Source organism: Lepisosteus platostomus, chromosome 6, assembly GCF_059453375.1.
Source record: "Lepisosteus platostomus isolate fLepPlt1 chromosome 6, fLepPlt1.hap1, whole genome shotgun sequence".
NCBI classification, from domain to species: domain Eukaryota; kingdom Metazoa; phylum Chordata; class Actinopteri; order Semionotiformes; family Lepisosteidae; genus Lepisosteus; species Lepisosteus platostomus.
The window spans coordinates 12,918,815-12,936,801 of record NC_142616.1 but is presented as its reverse complement, the minus strand read 5'-3'; the positions used below and the strand labels follow the sequence as shown (position 1 = coordinate 12,936,801).

General features: G+C 48.4%; 3 protein-coding genes across 4 annotated transcripts in view; all 3 read right to left on the bottom strand.

The window, feature by feature from the left end:
- Positions 1-10,361, bottom strand: part of LOC148660419 (butyrophilin subfamily 1 member A1-like) — a 97,750-nt gene extending 87,389 nt beyond the window's left edge. The window contains exons 1-9 of the mRNA XM_088637778.1: positions 10,260-10,361; positions 10,098-10,176; positions 9,098-9,206; positions 6,378-6,725; positions 5,211-5,492; positions 4,652-4,759; positions 1,831-1,848; positions 1,367-1,393; positions 522-554 (exon numbers count right to left, since the gene is read on the bottom strand). Of these exons, the coding sequence (XP_088493904.1) occupies positions 522-554; positions 1,367-1,393; positions 1,831-1,848; positions 4,652-4,759; positions 5,211-5,492; positions 6,378-6,725; positions 9,098-9,206; positions 10,098-10,121 (949 nt within the window). The 5' untranslated portion in view covers positions 10,122-10,176; positions 10,260-10,361. The remainder of the gene's footprint in view (positions 1-521; positions 555-1,366; positions 1,394-1,830; positions 1,849-4,651; positions 4,760-5,210; positions 5,493-6,377; positions 6,726-9,097; positions 9,207-10,097; positions 10,177-10,259) is intronic.
- LOC148660418 (E3 ubiquitin-protein ligase TRIM39-like) overlaps positions 1-10,370 on the bottom strand; it is a 115,414-nt gene extending 105,044 nt beyond the window's left edge. Inside the window, exon 1 of the mRNA XM_088637839.1 lies at positions 10,260-10,370. The gene's annotated coding sequence lies outside the window, so the exon portion shown is untranslated. The remainder of the gene's footprint in view (positions 1-10,259) is intronic.
- Positions 10,371-16,542: 6,172 nt separating this feature from the next.
- LOC148660413 (butyrophilin subfamily 1 member A1-like) overlaps positions 16,543-17,987 on the bottom strand; it is an 87,139-nt gene continuing 85,694 nt past the window's right edge. For both annotated transcript variants that reach the window (XM_088637785.1, XM_088637784.1), the window contains exon 9: positions 16,543-17,241. In XM_088637785.1, the coding sequence (XP_088493911.1) occupies positions 16,697-17,241 (545 nt within the window). In that variant the 3' untranslated portion in view covers positions 16,543-16,696. The remainder of the gene's footprint in view (positions 17,242-17,987) is intronic.

Here is a 17,987-nt window from a genome sequence, read left to right as displayed (position 1 = left end):
CAGAGATACACACACTGTTAATCACAGACACACACTGAACACAGAGATACAGACACTGTTAATCACAGACACACACTGAACACAGAGATACAGACACTGTCAATCACAGACACACACTGAACACAGAGATACAGACACTGTCAATCACAGACACACACTGAACACAGAGATACACACACTGTCAATCACAGACACATACTGAACACAGAGATACACACAATGTTAATCACAGACACAAACTGAACACAGAGATACAGACACTGTTAGTCACAGACACACACTGAACACAGAGATATAGACACTGTTAATCACAGACACACACTGAACACAGAGATACACACACTGTGAATCACAGACACACACTGAACACAGAGATACACACACTGTGAATCACAGACACACACTGGACACAGAGATACACACACTGTGAATCACAGACACACACTGGGCTCCACATTGGGAATAAGACATCAGTACAGTCAGTGGTGTCAGTCTGCAGTTCCTCCACACAGTGTACATACGTGATTTAGGGATGGGATCTCTCTTCATGGCATCTGTAGAGAGATAAGAGGAAGTTATTGTATTAAAAGTGTATTTTGCTCATTAATGGATATCATACTAGAGTTTATACTGCAGTGTGAAATAAGTTGATTCAGGATCCTCAGTGTCCTCTGCAGTGGGGATCACAGTGTCAGTGAGAGAGAACAGCTGTGTCTGTTAGACTGGTGTCTCAGTCAGTAAGATTGAGCAGCACAATTCAATAAGACAGACAGAGACACCACTGAACTGTCTGTAGTTGTAGCTCTTGAGCCCTGAAGGTATTTCACACTGATACTGAAAGCTGTTTATTGTAAAGTCATGAAGGACAACACTAGCTGCTCTCACACAGCCTGAGTGACCTGTACCCACAGTGACCAGTTTCAATACCTGAGTGACCTGTCCCCACTGTGACCACTGTCACAGCCTGAGTGACCTGTAGCCACAGTGACCTGTTTCACAGCCTGAGTGACCAGTACCCACAGTGACCTGTATCACTGCCTGAGTGACCAGTACCCACAGTGACCTGTTTCACAGCCTGAGTGACCAGTACCCACAGTGACCTGTATCACTGCCTGAGTGACCAGTACCCACAGTGACCAGTATCACTGCCTGAGTGACCAGTACCCACAGTGACCAGCAAATAACGAATGAACGAACATGTGTCTATATCTGAAGAATCAGAAAGAAGGATTTACTGTGTATCAGTGCAGTAGAGTTCATCACAGTGGAGCTCAGTACATGTCAGCACATATCAGTACAGTAGAGCACAGCTCAGCCTCATCTGTATTTTCACTTCTGTGATCTGACAGACACAGGAGGTACTTACCCAGCTCTGTGCGGATGACAGGAATGGCTGGAAACAAGAGGACATTATTAGACCATCAGGGCTCTCAGTCACTCATGACTCTCAAATCAGTTTAAATATTCAAACTCAAACAGGCAGCAAATACCACCTCCCAGAATTAAACTATCAATGACAAGAAACATAACACATAACATTCTTCTAGGTACACATTTTAATCATAAAATCAGTTTCTATACACTGTTTTAAAAAGAAACCATATGTTTTTTTTACCGAGGAACTTCTGCTAAAATGACTTTAGTTAATTATTAATGAAAATTTATGAGAAGCTACAGAGAGTCTAACTGATTCAATTTCAACTCAAGATGCTTTATTGGCACGACCAATGAATAAATCCGTGTTGCCAAAGCTATACAAATACAATTAACATCGAATCTACAGACACTTACAGAAATGTGACAATACAGACACATCTCACAGTCACTCACCATTGAGCTTCTCCTCCCCTGTAAACAAACACAGACACTGGAGTCAGACACACAGGAACAGAGCTGGAGAAACTGGACAACGACTTCGGGCATTGTCTCCATTACAGGTGTTATACAGTACATCTTACTTGATATAAGAACAGAAAGGGAGCAGCCCATACAGTCAGTGTGGAAGTTAGTATCTCATCCAGCTGTGTCTTGAAAGGAAGCAGGTATCGACTCCAACAGCTTGGCTGGGCAGCTTGTTCCCTCTCCCACCACCCTTTGTGTAAGGACGTTATCTTCTGTTCTCAGTTTTTAATGCATTTATTCAGAAAATGGAAACCCCATCATCAAAATTGATCCCTCCTATCTCTCATAGATAAGAATGTTTGCCACACTACAGTAAATCAAAATCACTTCACCCCATTCTGTAATGTTTAATCACAGACTTTGAAGGAACAAGTAATAGGTTTATTCCATGCTGAAAAAAAGAAGAAAGAGAACACAACATTTCGGCCGTGGAGCCTTCTTCAGGTGTGAGAGAGACAGGGCAGTAGGCAAAGGTAAAGTAGCGGGAGAACAAAGGTTGGGAGGGAGAAGGAGTGAGAGGCGGGAGCAGGGGACAGAAAGAGGCCAAATGCTGGTTTAGTGAGAGAAGCGGGCAAGTGGCCCAGGGAGGAAGAGAAGGTATGACGAAGAGATCTAGAAAAAGATTTGGAGGAAGGCACACTTCACCCCATTCTGTAATGTTTAAACACAGAAGTTGGGTAACTGTGGTTAAAAAGATATTCCATTCTCACTGTGATTAGAGTGTACTGTATGTACCCACTACCTCATGATCTCTCTGGACTCCAGGTATCCTCTCTGTAGATCTAACTGTGACACAGTGGACACAGTCATGACCGCAGACCACATACATCAGTAGCACAGTGACTCCATGCTGTTCCTACAGTAGCATGAACATCAAAAGCATCCCTGTCCAGCAGTAACCTCACACTGACAAAGGGCTCCTGTCCTGAAGAAACACCAGGAGTATCAGACACAAAGTAGAGCTGGAATATGAGTCTAGATTAGAGCAGAGACCTCTACTCAGAACTCAGAGTGGATTCTGGGTTATTTAAATTGCAAGAACTGGAAAACAAAATACTTCACTGTGTCAGTAGATAGACTTGTTCTTCACAGAGCAGAGCAGTGGAGTCTGGAGGTTATGAGGAATTCAGTGATGTGAGTTTACAGCAGTTATTCCTTTATTGACTACAGGGTGATCTGCAGATGTGATACAGAACAGACACCTGACACACCTACAGGCAGGGTCTGCTGTCAGCCCTGCTCCTGTACTGAGCCCAGACTGCAGTCCGGTCTGTGAGAGTGAGGAGGGTAACAGCAGCTCTGTGATGATGTCCTGTATTAACTGGGTCTCTACAGTCCAGAGCAAAACCCTCTTCTCTCTGTGGAGTCTTCCTGGTTAAACACTGTGATAACACCATCCTGTCATGGAGATAGAGCTGAGACAGTGGACAGTGTTTTAATTCCCTGATCATTAATGCTGCCCCATCTAGATTCAGTCTAAATTGTTGTGCCTTTCGGCAGCTCCAGTATTGTTGTCTCTTGGGACAGTGTGTTTCTATCTTCTAATGTCCTCACTGTCCTCTGTGTCCTGACTGGTCATTAAGAGCTCAGGGAGGTGTTTGTACAGAGTAATAAATAACAGCTCCCTGCCCTGGTCCTGCTCAGCACTGATTACTGTCCCTTCAGCAGCTGTGTGAGAGACCCTCCCACACAGACACTGCTGGTTTCACTGGGGAAGACCTGCTGGTTGTGAAGAGAAGCTCCAGTAAAATCTGCTGAGCTGTTTTCTGCTGTACCAGCTGTATCAGACAGGCTGGAGAAGATCCTGTACTGACTGCAGTCTAGAGAGGTGTGTTCAGTAGAGTGTGTGACCCTGATATATTAACCAGCAGCTGTATCAGACAGGCTGGAGAAGATCCTATGAGATGACTGAGATCCAGTACTGAGGATCAGCTCCTCTCCTCAGCTCACTCTCTCTCTCACTCTGTGGCACAGGGAGACTGAGAGACTGTACAGATCTTCCAGAATGACCTCACTGAGACCATACAGACCACAGCAGGAGAGATTCTCAGGGATCAGGTCTGCTGAGTTTGATGCTGTATGTTAATGTCCTCTAGGCCAGCTGTCAGAATATTAGGATTACAGCTGCAGTGGGATAAACAGTGAGTTCAGATCTGAAATCTGCTAAATATCCATCAGGTGTATTAGATTGTTACTGAATAACATGGACAAGGAAACACTGAAACACTAATTGTTTCTAGAGAGTATTGGACACAGCGCTGGTGTCACTATAACCACTAACACACTGTTCTCCAGGGGGTGAGAATCAGGAAGGAGCCCAGCAGGAAGATCCTGGCTGTGCTGGGATTCTCTGAGTTTCCATCCCAGAGGAGAAGGTCAGATGTTCAGTGTTGCCCATAGATGATGGAACAACTCCTGAGTAACTTCACCCTGATTCACCTCCACTGGAAACTCACAGTGAGACACAGCTGAAGACAGAGGAGCTCTGACACTGGAGGAGCTGGGTCTGTCTCTGCAAGGACAGCTGCTGTGGGCCGGTTCTGGTTCTGACTGATAGGATCCCATCCCACAGTGTAGATCTCCCTCTATAACCCACTCTGAGAAGCTGAGCTGCTGGGATCTACAGCTCTTGACAGGGTGTCTGTGCACTGACTCCTGTTATCTAGAGTAGGGTGTGCTACTCAGACACTGTCATTTACAGTCCATCCTGACACAGACATTCAGACACACATCTATAATGAGCACATACTGTCCATTCTTCTCCACTGGATCACCAGAAGTGCTGCTGCTGCTACAGTCACAGCTGCTAACAAGAAGAGAGCCACCATCCACCCAGAGGACGCAGGGAAAAAGTCTCCTGGAAAACAGAAAAATAAGACATTTCTTATTGAGACTGACTCTAATACATGTAGTAAGTAGTTAGTATTCATTGCAGGCACATGTTTTAAACCCAGTGCTATTCAAAAAAGCATGAGAGATACTTCATGTTCTTGATTCTTTAGTTACACAGAAAGCAGAGATGGGATCTGTTGTTTTAATTTAATCTTTAACCTTTCAGAATTGATACTTTTTTTCTGAATATTAGATAATTTACAGAAAGTGTCTTATTGAGAGTGGTGTTACTGTGTGTCACCTGATTGTATGTGCGTGACAGATTCAGCACTTTGTATTGAGTGTTGAGGTGAGTCCTTTCATCATTAGTTCCTATACTGGGCTGTGCCCAGTGGCCCAGGTGTGTTATGTCCTGGGTGTGTGTGAGACCTCAGGTGTGTGACAGCTGAGCTCCACTGTTCGTGTTCAATACTCACTGGGAATGTGGAGCTGAGAGCCCCAGTCTGGCTCAGGCAGAGCACTTCTGACCAGACAGGAGAAGATGTTGGACTCCTGCTGGACTGGGATGGAGCTGCTGACACTGAGGAGCCCCTGATGGTCCCTCTCCACTGTGCTGTTGGACAGTGAGGTCACATCATGTCCATCCCTGTCTGTCCAGGTCACTGCAGGCACAGGGACCCACCCCTCTGATCCGCACAGCAGCTGGGTGTGACCTCCTCCAGGGGAGTGGAGAGACACTGAGGGCTGGGAGCCCAGGGCTGTGGGTTCGACACAACAGGAGATATTTCACAGCTGATAAAAGCCCACTGTCGCAAAATGCTATTTCAGTGCTGTGATTTCAGAACTCAGAAATGATAAAGACGTGTTTAGAATCAACAGTTTGAAGAATCTGTATATTATAACTCTTAAAGTTTATCCACTCAAGGTGACAGTTGAGCTGTCAGCTGGTGATCTGGAGTGTTGAAGTATCAGTGAGTCTGTATTTACAGGAGACAGGATCAGTATTACAGAGACACAAGGATGGAAACTGATCCACTTGGATGAGTGCTGAGCTGTGTAATAGTTTGTCGTGTTTTGCAGTGTTGTAGTGAATTCTGCAGTGTTAATTTGTATAGTACTGTGTAGAGCTGTTTGATGCAGTTCTGTATTTGGTTATGTTGTATTGAGTTGTATTGTGCTTTAATGTGTTGTTTTGTTCTGTGTTGTGTTGAGCTGTGCTGTAATGTGTCATAGTCTGATGTTTAATAGTATTGAGTTGTGCAGTGCTGTACTGTGTTGAGTAGTGTTGTGCTGTATTGTGTGGAGTTGTGTTGTACTATGTTGTGTAGATGATGAGACACCCCGGTGAGGTGAAATAATGAAGCTGCTCAGCAGGGAGCTGACAGGAGTCAAGACACTGACTGTGTTACTGTGTGTTACTGTGTGGGGGTCACAACATAAGTACCTCAGTCTCTCTAAAGACTCTGCCTGTGCAGACTGGGGGAGTGTGTAGTCTTGTGTACTGTGTTGTGTAGTGCTGTATTGACACTGAGTGTGTTACCGTGTGGACTGAGCTGACATCTAATAGAGTATTGATGTGATCAGTGATTCATCACAGATATAGCCCTCTCTTTATACAGTAAACCAGACTGAAAGACACTCACCTCTCACATTCAGGTCTATAACAGTGTGATCATCTCCATGGCCAGAGACAACTATGCACTTGTACTCTCCATGATCAGAGCGCCTCACATCTCTCAGTAGTAGAGACACATTGCCTCTGGTGAGCTCATTCAGGAACAAATCAACCCTTTCCCTGTAGGCTAGATTCTGTAAATCAATGTTATAGTCCTGAGCTTCATATAAACAAACAAATTTATCATGATCATCTCTAAACCAGCGGATCTCTAGGTCCATAGCGCTGATGTCTGGTGAGAGGTAACAGGGCAGGACGGCGTCTTCACCAGGGAAAACAAACACAGGAGCAGCTGGACCAACAACCCGAAATGTCTCTGAAAGAGAAAGAGCACACAGCTGACATGAGTCTCAGCCTCTACACAGACACACACTGAGACAAACTGGAGACTCATACTGACAGAGTGAAGAGAAGCAGCTCAGTGACCCCTCAGTGTTTTCTATGAGCTCTGTTGTACTGTATCTTGTATGAAGCTTCATCACCCAGTCTGGTTTCTCAGGCTCCTTATCACAATTGAACTGTCATGAAGTTGAAGTTTTCAGTCACAAAGTTAAAAGAAATACAGGTCAGTCTGCATCTTACAATGCAAAATAAACAAGTTAATCAAGCAGACTATAAAGAAGGTAATGCCATTCAGCAGTAAACAAGTCCTCTGTCTCCTTCTGTGTCTGTTGATTAATCAGTTCCAGTCAGGAGTCCAGTCTGCTGCTGTGTGGTAAGCTCTCTGGTAAACTGTACCACCCTGCCCATACTCCTCTTCCTGTTTCCTCTTCTCTCTCCGTTTCTTCCCAGCTCCCTCCATCCTACCTCTGGGACAGTAAACAGGTATCGTACAACATCTTCTCTCTCTGCTGCCCCCTGCTGTCCAGCACAGCTCAGGGGTTGTCCCTATTTCCCAGCCCCCTCCAGCTTCATCCCCTCTTTGCCCCAGACTCCTCAGCACAGCCAGCAGTGTCTCAGATCCCTGCGTCCAGCCCTGCTCTCCCAGCTCCTCAAGCCCAGGACTTCCCCTCGGGATGATCACTCCTCTCCCTGCTCCTCCCAGTTCCTTGATGCTCCCTCTCCCTCCAGCAGCAGTCTGGACGAAGTGAAGACCTTCATCTTGTCCATCTCCTCCTTCACTCTCCTCACTCCCTCCAGCCCAGGAGAGCTGAGCAAAGTCCTTCCTGTGTTCTGGTCAGTGTTCACTGTTCCCAGGCCTCTCCGACAGGAGCTTCTTTCCTCTGAGTTTCATTACAACACACTGGGCTTCGATTCACTGCAGATAAAACATGGTCCCTCTCCTGTCATCAACTTCCTTGGAATTAATCTCAGTTATGAAGATTTCTGCTTCCTTGCCTCACAGTCAGCTTGACTGTAATCAGTATTTTACAAACTCAGCTCCTTTCAGCTGAACAGCTCTGGGGCCGTGATTCTCCAGTCAGTACAGCCTCTTCAGCAGCCTGTCCCTGTGCTGCTGCTGCTCTCCCTCCTCCAGAGGAGCAGCTCAGTGTAATAGAGCTGTGAAGGAAGGGTGATGCTCTGTCAGTCAGTGGTCACTCAGGGAGGCACAGCTGTAGGGGACTGATGGTTTGATGAGCTCCAGCTGGGGGCTCCTCTATAAACAGCCTGTCTGCCCTCTCGAGAGGACTGCTTGCTCTCTCAGGCCGTGGAGACAGAAGGAAAAGCGCTTCTCCTTGGAACAGTGATGCTTATCACTAGAGAGCTCTCCTCAGCCCACCAGGACTGAGTGTGTGTTTGATACACAGTCCAGCAGGAGAGAGAGAGAGAGATGCTGGCAGCTGTGGGGATGTTTCCAGTGTTTGTCTTCAGCTGGGATACAGCAGGGCTGGTTCTTCATCAGGCCTGTACAGTGAGCCAGCAAGCCTGTACTTCATCCTTTTCAACATTTACACACGTCTCATTTCTACCAGGACAATGAGGAAGAGCTGAGAGCTGCAGAGCTCCTGAGGTACAAGAGTAAAGAGCTCTGAGTCTGCTGGGCGAGAGCTGTGGGCCGCAGGTCTCCAGAAGAGAGAGTGTGTGAGGGGCAGTGACAGTGATACTGGAGCCTGAGAGAGAAACACATCCTCCAGCAGGACAGCAGGGCTGCAGGCTGAGCAGTCTGGGGGCGACTGTGTGTGAGAGCAGCCTGGCCTGGAGAGCAGAGAGCTGTCATCACAGACGCTGAGGAGGTGAAACCAGCATGTTAGCTGTGAGAGTGAAGCTGTGCAGGAAGACAGCAGCTGGAGAAGAGCTGCAGTCAATGTAGAGAATATAGACAAGAGCAGAGTGTTACAGGCAGGAAAGACAAACATGACCTACAGGAGCTTTAACAGAGAGACTGCAAGGGGACTTCAGACTCAATCCAGTGCTCCTCTCCAGAGGTAACAGTCAAACATGAACCAGAGTGGACATGATGAGAAAGTGCATTTAAACCTGAGAACAGGAGGCACACAAGGCTGTGGGAGTGAAGATCGTGGTGTCAGGTCAAGCTCCTGAAACCTGTATCTTGGCTTCTTGCAAGAACAGGTTCACCCTCACGTTCTGATCATTGAATAATTCAGAATTAAGAGATTTTAAAATGTTCTAATGTTCAAATTATAAGTTTCAGATGTTTTGTTTCCAGAAACTGTAATGAAACCAGTCTTCGGTATGAGGGCCTTGTTCATGTTATTGATTAAAACACCAATAAGAGTCTCACTGTACCTGATCCTGAGACAGAGGACTGGTGGAGAAACAGCAGAGTCACAAAGACCCACTGTGACTGGTCAGCCTTCATCTCTAAAATAAACACTCTGATGGAGATCAATGGTCTCTGAAAGATACAGGCAGACAGATCATTCAGCTCACTTACTGACTGATCTCACTGTCACTCCAGCACACAACAGCTTCAGTCCTGACTGATCATTCACACACTGCTGTATCTGACTGACCTCACTGTCACTCCAGCACACAGCAGCTTCAGTCCTGACTGACTGATCACTCACACACTGCTGTATCTGACTGATCTCACTGTCACTCCAGCACACAGCAGCTTCAGTCCTGACTGATCACTCACACACTGCTGTACCTGACTGATCTCACTGTCACTCCAGCACACAGCAGCTTCAGTCCTGACTGATCACTCACACACTGCTGTATCTGACTGATCTCACTGTCACTCCAGCACACAGCAGCTTCAGTCCTGACTGATCACTCACACACTGCTGTATCTGACTGATCTCACTGTCACTCCAGCACACAGCAGCTTCAGTCCTGACTGATCACTCACACACTGCTGTACCTGACTGATCTCACTGTCACTCCAGCACACAGCAGCTTCAGTCCTGACTGATCACTCACACACTGCTGTATCTGACTGATCTCACTGTCACTCCAGCACACAGCAGCTTCAGTCCTGACTGACTGATCACTCACACACTGCTGTATCTGACTGATCTCACTGTCACTCCAGCACACAGCAGCTTCAGTCCTGACTGATCACTCACACACTGCTGTATCTGACTGACCTCACTGTCACTCCAGCACACAGCAGCTTCAGTCCTGACTGATCACTCACACACTGCTGTATCTGACTGATCTCACTGTCACTCCAGCACACAGCAGCTTCAGTCCTGACTGATCACTCACACACTGCTGTATCTGACTGATCTCACTGTCACTCCAGCACACAGCAACTAAATCGAATTAGTTTTCTGACTCTGACCTGGTGTAAATAGAAAACAAGCATTATTATATCTATCCATTCCTTTTCATCCAGTCTGGAGTCACAGGTGCGCTGAAGCCTAACACAGAAAGCAAGGGGACAGGATTCCAGTCAGACAGTGTTTCCTGACTCCTTATACTACTGGACAATAACTGGACTCACCTGTTTCACCTCACAGGACGTTCACACTGTTAATTACAGTCCATATCGTGGAGAAAAGTTTAATCTTCCTTGTGTTGAGAGTCGTTGCTCACAGAGTGTGATGCTGTTCAACTACAGGAAGCACAAAGTGAAAGAGAAACCTTCAGGAAAGACAAGAAATTTACTGTTTGTCTGCCGTCAGATCCGATACGTTGAAATAAAGGAGAAAACTCAAACATTCGACATCATCAGGTTATGATTCACAACAATAAGTCGTCTGTTTAGTGACTAACTGTCTGAGTGTACAGGACAGCAGCTAACCCTGCAGCACACTGTGCTGTTAACTGCTCGGAGACAGACAGGATACTTACACACTGGACAACCTGCTCCTGCTGCTCTGAGCTCCTCTCTCTCTTGTTCTGAAAGAAATATTTGAGTATCTGAGGCCTCTTAATAACTAGATTTGAAAAACGATCTGTTCACCTCAACTCTCACACCCTGTTTACCAGAGTAATGAAATATTTTCACTTTCTGTTCTCAGTGAAACACAGAGGAGTGCAGGAGAGGATTCTGGGAAACTGGACTGTGGCGGCAGGTTGTGCTGTAGTCATGTGACTCACAGCTCTGTGCTCAAGGACATTTCTGTGGAGATAAGAATAGTAACACTCATATCAGTACACCACCCTGGAGCCCCTCTCTCCTTGTCCACAGACTGTGAGACGGCAGCTCCTCTCTCCCTGAAAGGAGCCTCACAGACAAGATGAGTTCACTTCAGCTCAGCTGCCTGTGAGACAGTGAGAGGGGCTCCTGTTGGGCCTGTGTGTGACCATGAGCCAATATTACTGCCTGCTCATGGGGACACCTGCTGAATGAGGCCCATCTGATCCGAGTGAGTCTTCTGCTCTGTGATGAAGAGGGGTTTGAAGTGAGGGAGAGGAGCTGTCAGGATACCCTGCTCCTCTGGGCTGATTCATCCACTGGGAAGAGCAAAGGTTTCTGTCTCCATCTCGGCTCCAGCAGGAAGGAACAGGAGTGTTTTTGCTAGAGGGCTGGTCTGTCTTCCAGGCCTGTGGGAGTCCGAAATCCAGGGCTGCTTGAGGAGATACAGCTTCGATTCTGGGCAGATGGCTGTGTGGTGGCTCATTTCTCAGGCCCCATGAAAGGCTCCCAGTGTGCTGCAGGGAGCAGAGGGGCTGTTCAAGCAGGACTGAGCTGAGGCACTGCTGCTGCAGGAGTGAGGCAGCGGCGTATCGTCTCCCCACAGCTGAGAGAGACAGGGAGCACAGGCTGAGTCCACAGGCCCCTGGTCTCCCATCCGCACAGACAGGAGCTCTCTCAGCACGAGGGGAGAGGAGCCAGCAGACCTGCGCTGCCATGTCAGGGACATGAGAGCTGTTCACACACAGGCTGCACCCGGTCAGCTGGGACAGCCAGTGAAGATCTGGTGCTCAGTGAAGAGTGAGAGTGAAGAGTGGAGATGCAGTGGAAACGTGAGGAGAGAGAAGTGGGAGACACAGAGTGAACTGGATTGAATCCTCAAGTGTCCAGAGGGGGAAGAGTTGGGGAGAAGATCCAGGGAGAAGAGTCAAGAGAAGAGCAGAAGAGGAAGAGGAGGACTGTGCAGTCTTTTCTCAGACCAGTTCTGGTCACACTTCTGTATCCAAGGACATTTCTGTTATTTGTTTACTTACTACTTACTTACTAAAGGGTTACTAAAGGGTTGCAGCGGGCCGAGAGTGTGGACAACGCGCCGTGCTGTCCCCCGGTCCCCAGGCAGTGCACGAGGATCGCTTTGTTCCGGGCGTCCGGCACGTTTGGGAGCTCAGGTGCAGCCCAGTGAGTCCTGAAGGAGTCCAGCCAGCGAGTCCAGGGCGCTGGAGGCTCAACAGGTCAAGTGAGGAACGGGAGGGCAGTGGGAGTGAAGACTCCTTCCTCGCCGCCAGTGTGACACCGAGGAAGACCAGGGACTGAGACGTCCGCTCTTCATTGTGCAGAACTCGTAACTGACACCCGCCAAGGCACGTCAGTACTGTAAAGAGGTAACCCCCAAACCCCAAGCGCAGCAGCGTCGTAACCCCCAAACGGACTCTGTGAGCGATATATCAGTGTTCCTCTGCTGAAGCCGCAGTCGAGATATATTTTGGAATTTGCGTGCACCAGGGTGCAGTTACTTGTTAGGAGATCGTGATGTTGTCGTCTACAGCTCTCCTGAATGAAGACCCGCAGCACCTGAAGGGCTCTTCCAGCAGATCCACAAGGCCGGACTGGCAGTAAAAGCAGCGGAGAGCTCTTCCTTACGGAAGGAGGTGTTGTTCCTGGGGTATGTTGTCAGCAGTGGGGTGTTGGAGCACCAGGTACACAAGATCAAGGCCTTGCTTGACAAACTGCAGCCAGCCCGGAGAAAACAAGTCTGATCCTCCTTCGGACTCGTGGGCTGGTACCGCAGGTTTCTTCCCAGAGTCTCCCACAGATCTGACCAGAAAGACAGCGAGGAACAGAGCCTCTTCTGGACTGAAGCATGAGTGAGCAGTTACTGACTGGAAAGGGGAATTGTGTGCAGACCCAGGGCGGCAGTGTCTGGATTCTGACTTGCCGTTCGTGGTCCAGACTGTGTTACTGCAGGGAGAGGGGAGAACAGGAGGCCCATCCTGTAGATCAGCAGGAAACTCTTCCCCTGTGCCTGCAGGTCTACTGTGGGATTTCAGTGCCCAGCAGTAAAGTGGGCTCTGGGCACTTTGCAGTATTACCTGTCAGGGAAGAATCTCCTTGAGACTGACCACCGAGCTGTCAAATGGTCACACCGTACGAAAGACAACAGCGCTCATGTGTCACAGTGGTACTTGTCTCCACAGCCTTTCAAGTGTAGAGTCCAGTACAGGACAGGAATTAAACCAGTTCGAGGACTTCAAGAGGGGTGAGGGGGTGTGACACTTTGGCTCTCGTCCTCGAAAATTCATCTAGAAGCACTTTAAAGAGCCGCAGTTTTACCTTGTGGTGAAGTCGCAGTCGGGATATATTTTGGAATCTGTGTGTGATGACTTGTGAGGTCCATGCCAGTACCATAACACAGTGAAAGGGGAAAGCGGAACAGATTCCCAGGGCGATCAACAAGTCTAGCATCAAGGTTTCATGTAAATTCTAGCACAATCGTAGGTCGTACTGGTCTCAGTGCTGTGCCATGTGATCATAATCACACGACACGTAACGATTCCTCTGAAGAGTTTCAGCCCCTTTTGTAAGAACACAGTGGACTCTTCCAGCAGAGGGGACTGGGAAAGGGACAAGTCAGGATGGAGAAGAAAGGACATAATTCAGTTTATCCCACACGGACTGAGAGGGACAGACTGAGATAAAGAGAGGACTGTATTCTGTGATTGTGGATTACCACTGTGACAGGCTTTCTGTCATTTTCTGTGGGCCATTTTTGTAAAGATTTATTATATATATAATATATATAAAAGGGTATATGTGCAATTATTTTTTTGGTTCTGAGTGGAAAACCTCTCACTCTCTATAACTACCATTTTTAATTTTATCTAAGCAACTTTTGGGGTGTCCCACTTCCAGAGGGATGCAGGGAGGGGCAACACATGGTTGGCGACAGCACCAACACTAATATCAATACTATATTTTTATTCTCATTTAAATTGCAGGCATATCATTACCTGAACCCATGTTCCACAGTAAGTATAAACCTGACCATAGTTTCAGTTTTCATTTACAGTGTAGCTGAACACAGCAGATACAGAAATACATTTTAAAGAAGCAGTTGCTTGAGAAACTGATAGAAACTCTAATTCCACACATGTTTCTCAGGAAGCACTCATTCATTCAATGCTTTTTAGACAAATTGATTTACTGAGTTTTTGGATGGTTGCTCAAACTCTAGGGTTAGAAAAATTGCAAAGTATTGACTTTAGTTGTAGTTGGAGTCCTCATGGCTTAAAAGGGACAGTGTGATAAATGCTTTCAAAAAACTTTTATTCTAGCAGAATGTAGATTTTATCCTGAGAGAAACAACTACAGTACGTTACATACAGTATTTCCCAGGTAACCACTGTTCCAGTATTTGAATTATAAACCAAAACCCCTTTAATACACACAGGATCCGCAACACAACAGTCTGTCTAACTGCCCACTGGACACCACTTATCCACCAGAGCCCCTCGCTCACAGAACAGCACCAGAACCCCACGGACCCAGTTACCAAACCCAGTGTCCCAAAGGTGCAGTCCAGCAGTGTTACTCTCTCGAACCCAGGCCTGCTCAGTGAGCTGGTGTGCCTCCTTCCACCAGGGTGAAGGAGCCCAGTGTCCTCCGGAGGTCTTCAGCTTCCTCTTCAGTCCCAGCTGTCCTGAACACCGTGTCCCTCACACTCCCCCTCCAAGCCCAGTGTTGGGTAGAGGGGAGGAAGATGATGCTGGCCTCTTCCTCCTCTGCTGTCTGTGGAGTCCTGGTGTTCCAGTGCTCTCCTGGGTCCCTCCTGACTGGGGCTCTGGCCGCCCCCTAGCCAGGACTCAGGGCTCAGGACTCTGTCCCTGGGGGATGTGTCCCAGGGAGTCTGGGTTGGGCAGAGCCGACTGCCCAACCCCAACATCCGTAACCCCAACATCACCTCTAGCTGCTCTCCCAAACCCTATGACCAGAAAGCAGTCCTGCCCAGAGGGATTCATTCCCCAACAGACCTTCAGCTCCTCTTCCCACAGGGAACAAGTCTGCAGTCCTCTGTTCCATGAGAAAGCTGGAACAGACTAATTCCTGCTGAACTCCCGAGTTCTCCATTCCTCTTCCTCCCCACTCTCTAGACTCGTTCCTTCCGCTCCCTGGAGCCCCTGGCCCACTCAGAAGGGCTCTCCCACCCGTGGCCAGTCTTCCCTTTCCCAGGAAGAAGCCTGTCCCCTCCCTGCTCTGGGACCTCCTGGCACCCTCAGGCGGGCTCACACTTCCTCGGCCGGTCTTCCCTGCACTGGGAGACGATCCACATCTCTTCCGAGACCTGCTGGTGCGCCTCACCCTCTGGCTCCCAGTTTCCTACTATAAACTCTACTGTTCTGCTCCACTGTGGAGACTACAGAGAATTCAGACTCATCCAGGAGTGCAGCAACACTGAAAGACTGAATTCTCTCTGGAGCCACTGATCTGTACTAAACCCCAGACCTAACAAACTCCTTGCCAGTCTTCCTTCTGTCTTTGGGACTTCTCAGCCCTGAACTGGACTCCAGACTGCTGGCTGGTGCTGATGTTACAGCACAGGAGTGAGACTCCACACTGAGCTGGGACACAGCTCCCTGCCCTCTGCACCTGACGCTGCTCTCCTGAGGAAAGTCCCAGTGAGGCACAGGGCCAGTCAGCTGATCCCTGTCAGTCCAGTCAGTCAGTCAGGGCAGGAGAGTCCAGCTCAGTGCACTGAAGGAAGAGGCTCTGACTGAGCTTCAGTTTGCTCCATCACACGGAGGCAGATTAGAAACTGGACGGTCCAGCTGATGAGGTCTGACCTGCCTGTGTCCAGTTCTACTTTGCAAGTCAGAGCTGAGAACAGACTCCCGCCCTAATCCCCTTCTTTCAGAGCGACGAGTAACAGACACTGGGCTCGCTGTGCTGCTGCAGCGTGATGATGGCTGGAGCCCAGGCGCAGGTTCCAGTGTGCTGGGTAAGATGATCTAGAAACGCTGGAGGCAGGAGCAGGACATACAAGTGGGGTTTGATACAGAAGGACAGGCGGACAGTTCGCGAGCAGCGCGCTGAAACAAGCCAGGCTCCCAGCTGGGAAACAGAGAGGGGAGGCTGATAACGGTGAGGAAACTAGGAGAAAACTAGGAGAAGGGTGCAAAGATATGAAGCAAAAAAACACCAAGAGGAACAAAAAGGAACATCAGGCTGATGAGCCGACGGCGATGAAAAACGAAAAGGAAATGAGGCAAAAAATGAGCAAGACAGAAAGGAAAAAGAGGGAAGAAGGAGGAAAAGGAATCGCTGTATCGCGACAGGGAATCAGAGCAGCAGAGAAGAGGGGAACGAGACACTCTCGTCTCGGAGAGAACCGAGCGCTCGCAGGGAGAAGGAGGCTCTGACAGCGGAGCACCGACACCGCGGTAAGAAGGCAGTCAATCCGGCTGCTGATTCACGGGACTGGGAACAGATCGGGTCTGGTGGGAAAGGTGGGATTCACCGAACGGCGACCCGATCCAGTTGGAGTGACGGGTCGGGAGCTCGTGGGAAGGTTGCTGTTGCCAGGGGCAACCGCAGGACGCGAGTCGGACCCGAGCCAGGCAGGACAGTCGCTTGTGAAGAAAGACAACAGCTGTGACAGTATTTTACTGATTTACTGAAAGACATGATTAATGGAGAGACAATAGAAAATAGAGCAATGACATGGACTGAAAGCAGAACAGTTTGACACAAACGAGTAGAATAATTGTTTTCTCCAGGAGAGCCCCTCCCACAGGTAGTGTGCTGATTCAGTCTGTGTGACTGACAGGACAGATGATCAGTGGGGCTGAGTTTGTACCTCCTTCATTGAAGCAAGGGCTGAAGTATGGAAAGAGTTTCTCAGTGAAGGAGGCAGTGAAGGTGTAGATATGAGACCTGTTGTCCACATTGTAAAAGGAGACCTGTCCCCCCTCATAGTCCACATACACCCCCACCTTCTGGGGCTTCTGGCTCAGGGGGAGGAGGACTGAGGGGTCATCAAGAGCCTTGTACTCATTCCCATTCCTCAGCCACACAGCCCAGTAACCATACTGGGGGCTCAGTGGTTTGTCCTCCTTCCTGTTGATGGACTCTCTGGCGACTCCTAAATCCCACTCAGTCTTCTCCCCCACCTCCACCTCCCAGTAGTGTCTCCCTGAGGTGATCCCATCCTTTCCCAGGACACAGACATCAGTATCAAATCTCTCTGGATTGTCAGGGAGATCCTGTCGTGTGTCTCCATCTCTCACTTGTTTCCCATCCTCAGACAGGATGAGATAGAGATGAGCTGTATTGGGGTCCAGAGTCACATCAGCTGTGGATCAGAGAGCAGACAGACAGGATGAAATGATCTGTATCTCACTCCTCTCTCAGATGAAAGTACAGATGCAGGTGTCTAGAGTGTGTATCAGGATTCACACCAGCAGAAAGCTCACTGCAGTAAACTACAGTTCTGTTCAGTCTGCTGATTTCAGCTGGACTGGGCCTGTCTGTCCTGAGACACCCAGGGCATTCAGTGACAAAATGAAACTTATTGGTTTATTATTTAATTAAATTTAATTTAATTAACCCGTTGTGCTCTTTTCCACTGTTCTGGTACAGTTTGCACGTGATGCCTGCAGTCACAGGTTCACATCACTGGTTTGGGTTGAACTCGTCTGCAGTCACTGATGCTTGTTTGTGTGCAGCAGGTAAAAATAAAGAAAACACTTCAGAAAGTGTCAGTATTGTGCGGCCAGCGTTTAGTGGACATTACAGTGTGGACAGGACCGGTCCAGATGCTCTGGATGTGTTCTGATGTGACTGGAGAGACTAGGCAGGCGGACCTGTGGAAATGGGGTCTCCTGGGTTGATCAGGACAGACAGGCCCAGCCCGGCTGAGATGAGCTGTGAGCGTGTGCAGAGCTCTCACACTGCGAGAGTCTGGCTCCTGTGGGAGAAAGTGTCTTTAAATCTGAAGGAGACCTGATGATCCACTGTGTGCAGATCACACGGCTGAGGGCATCTCTATACTGATGGATACATTATTTCACAAGAAGAAAAATAAGCAAACTGTCTTTT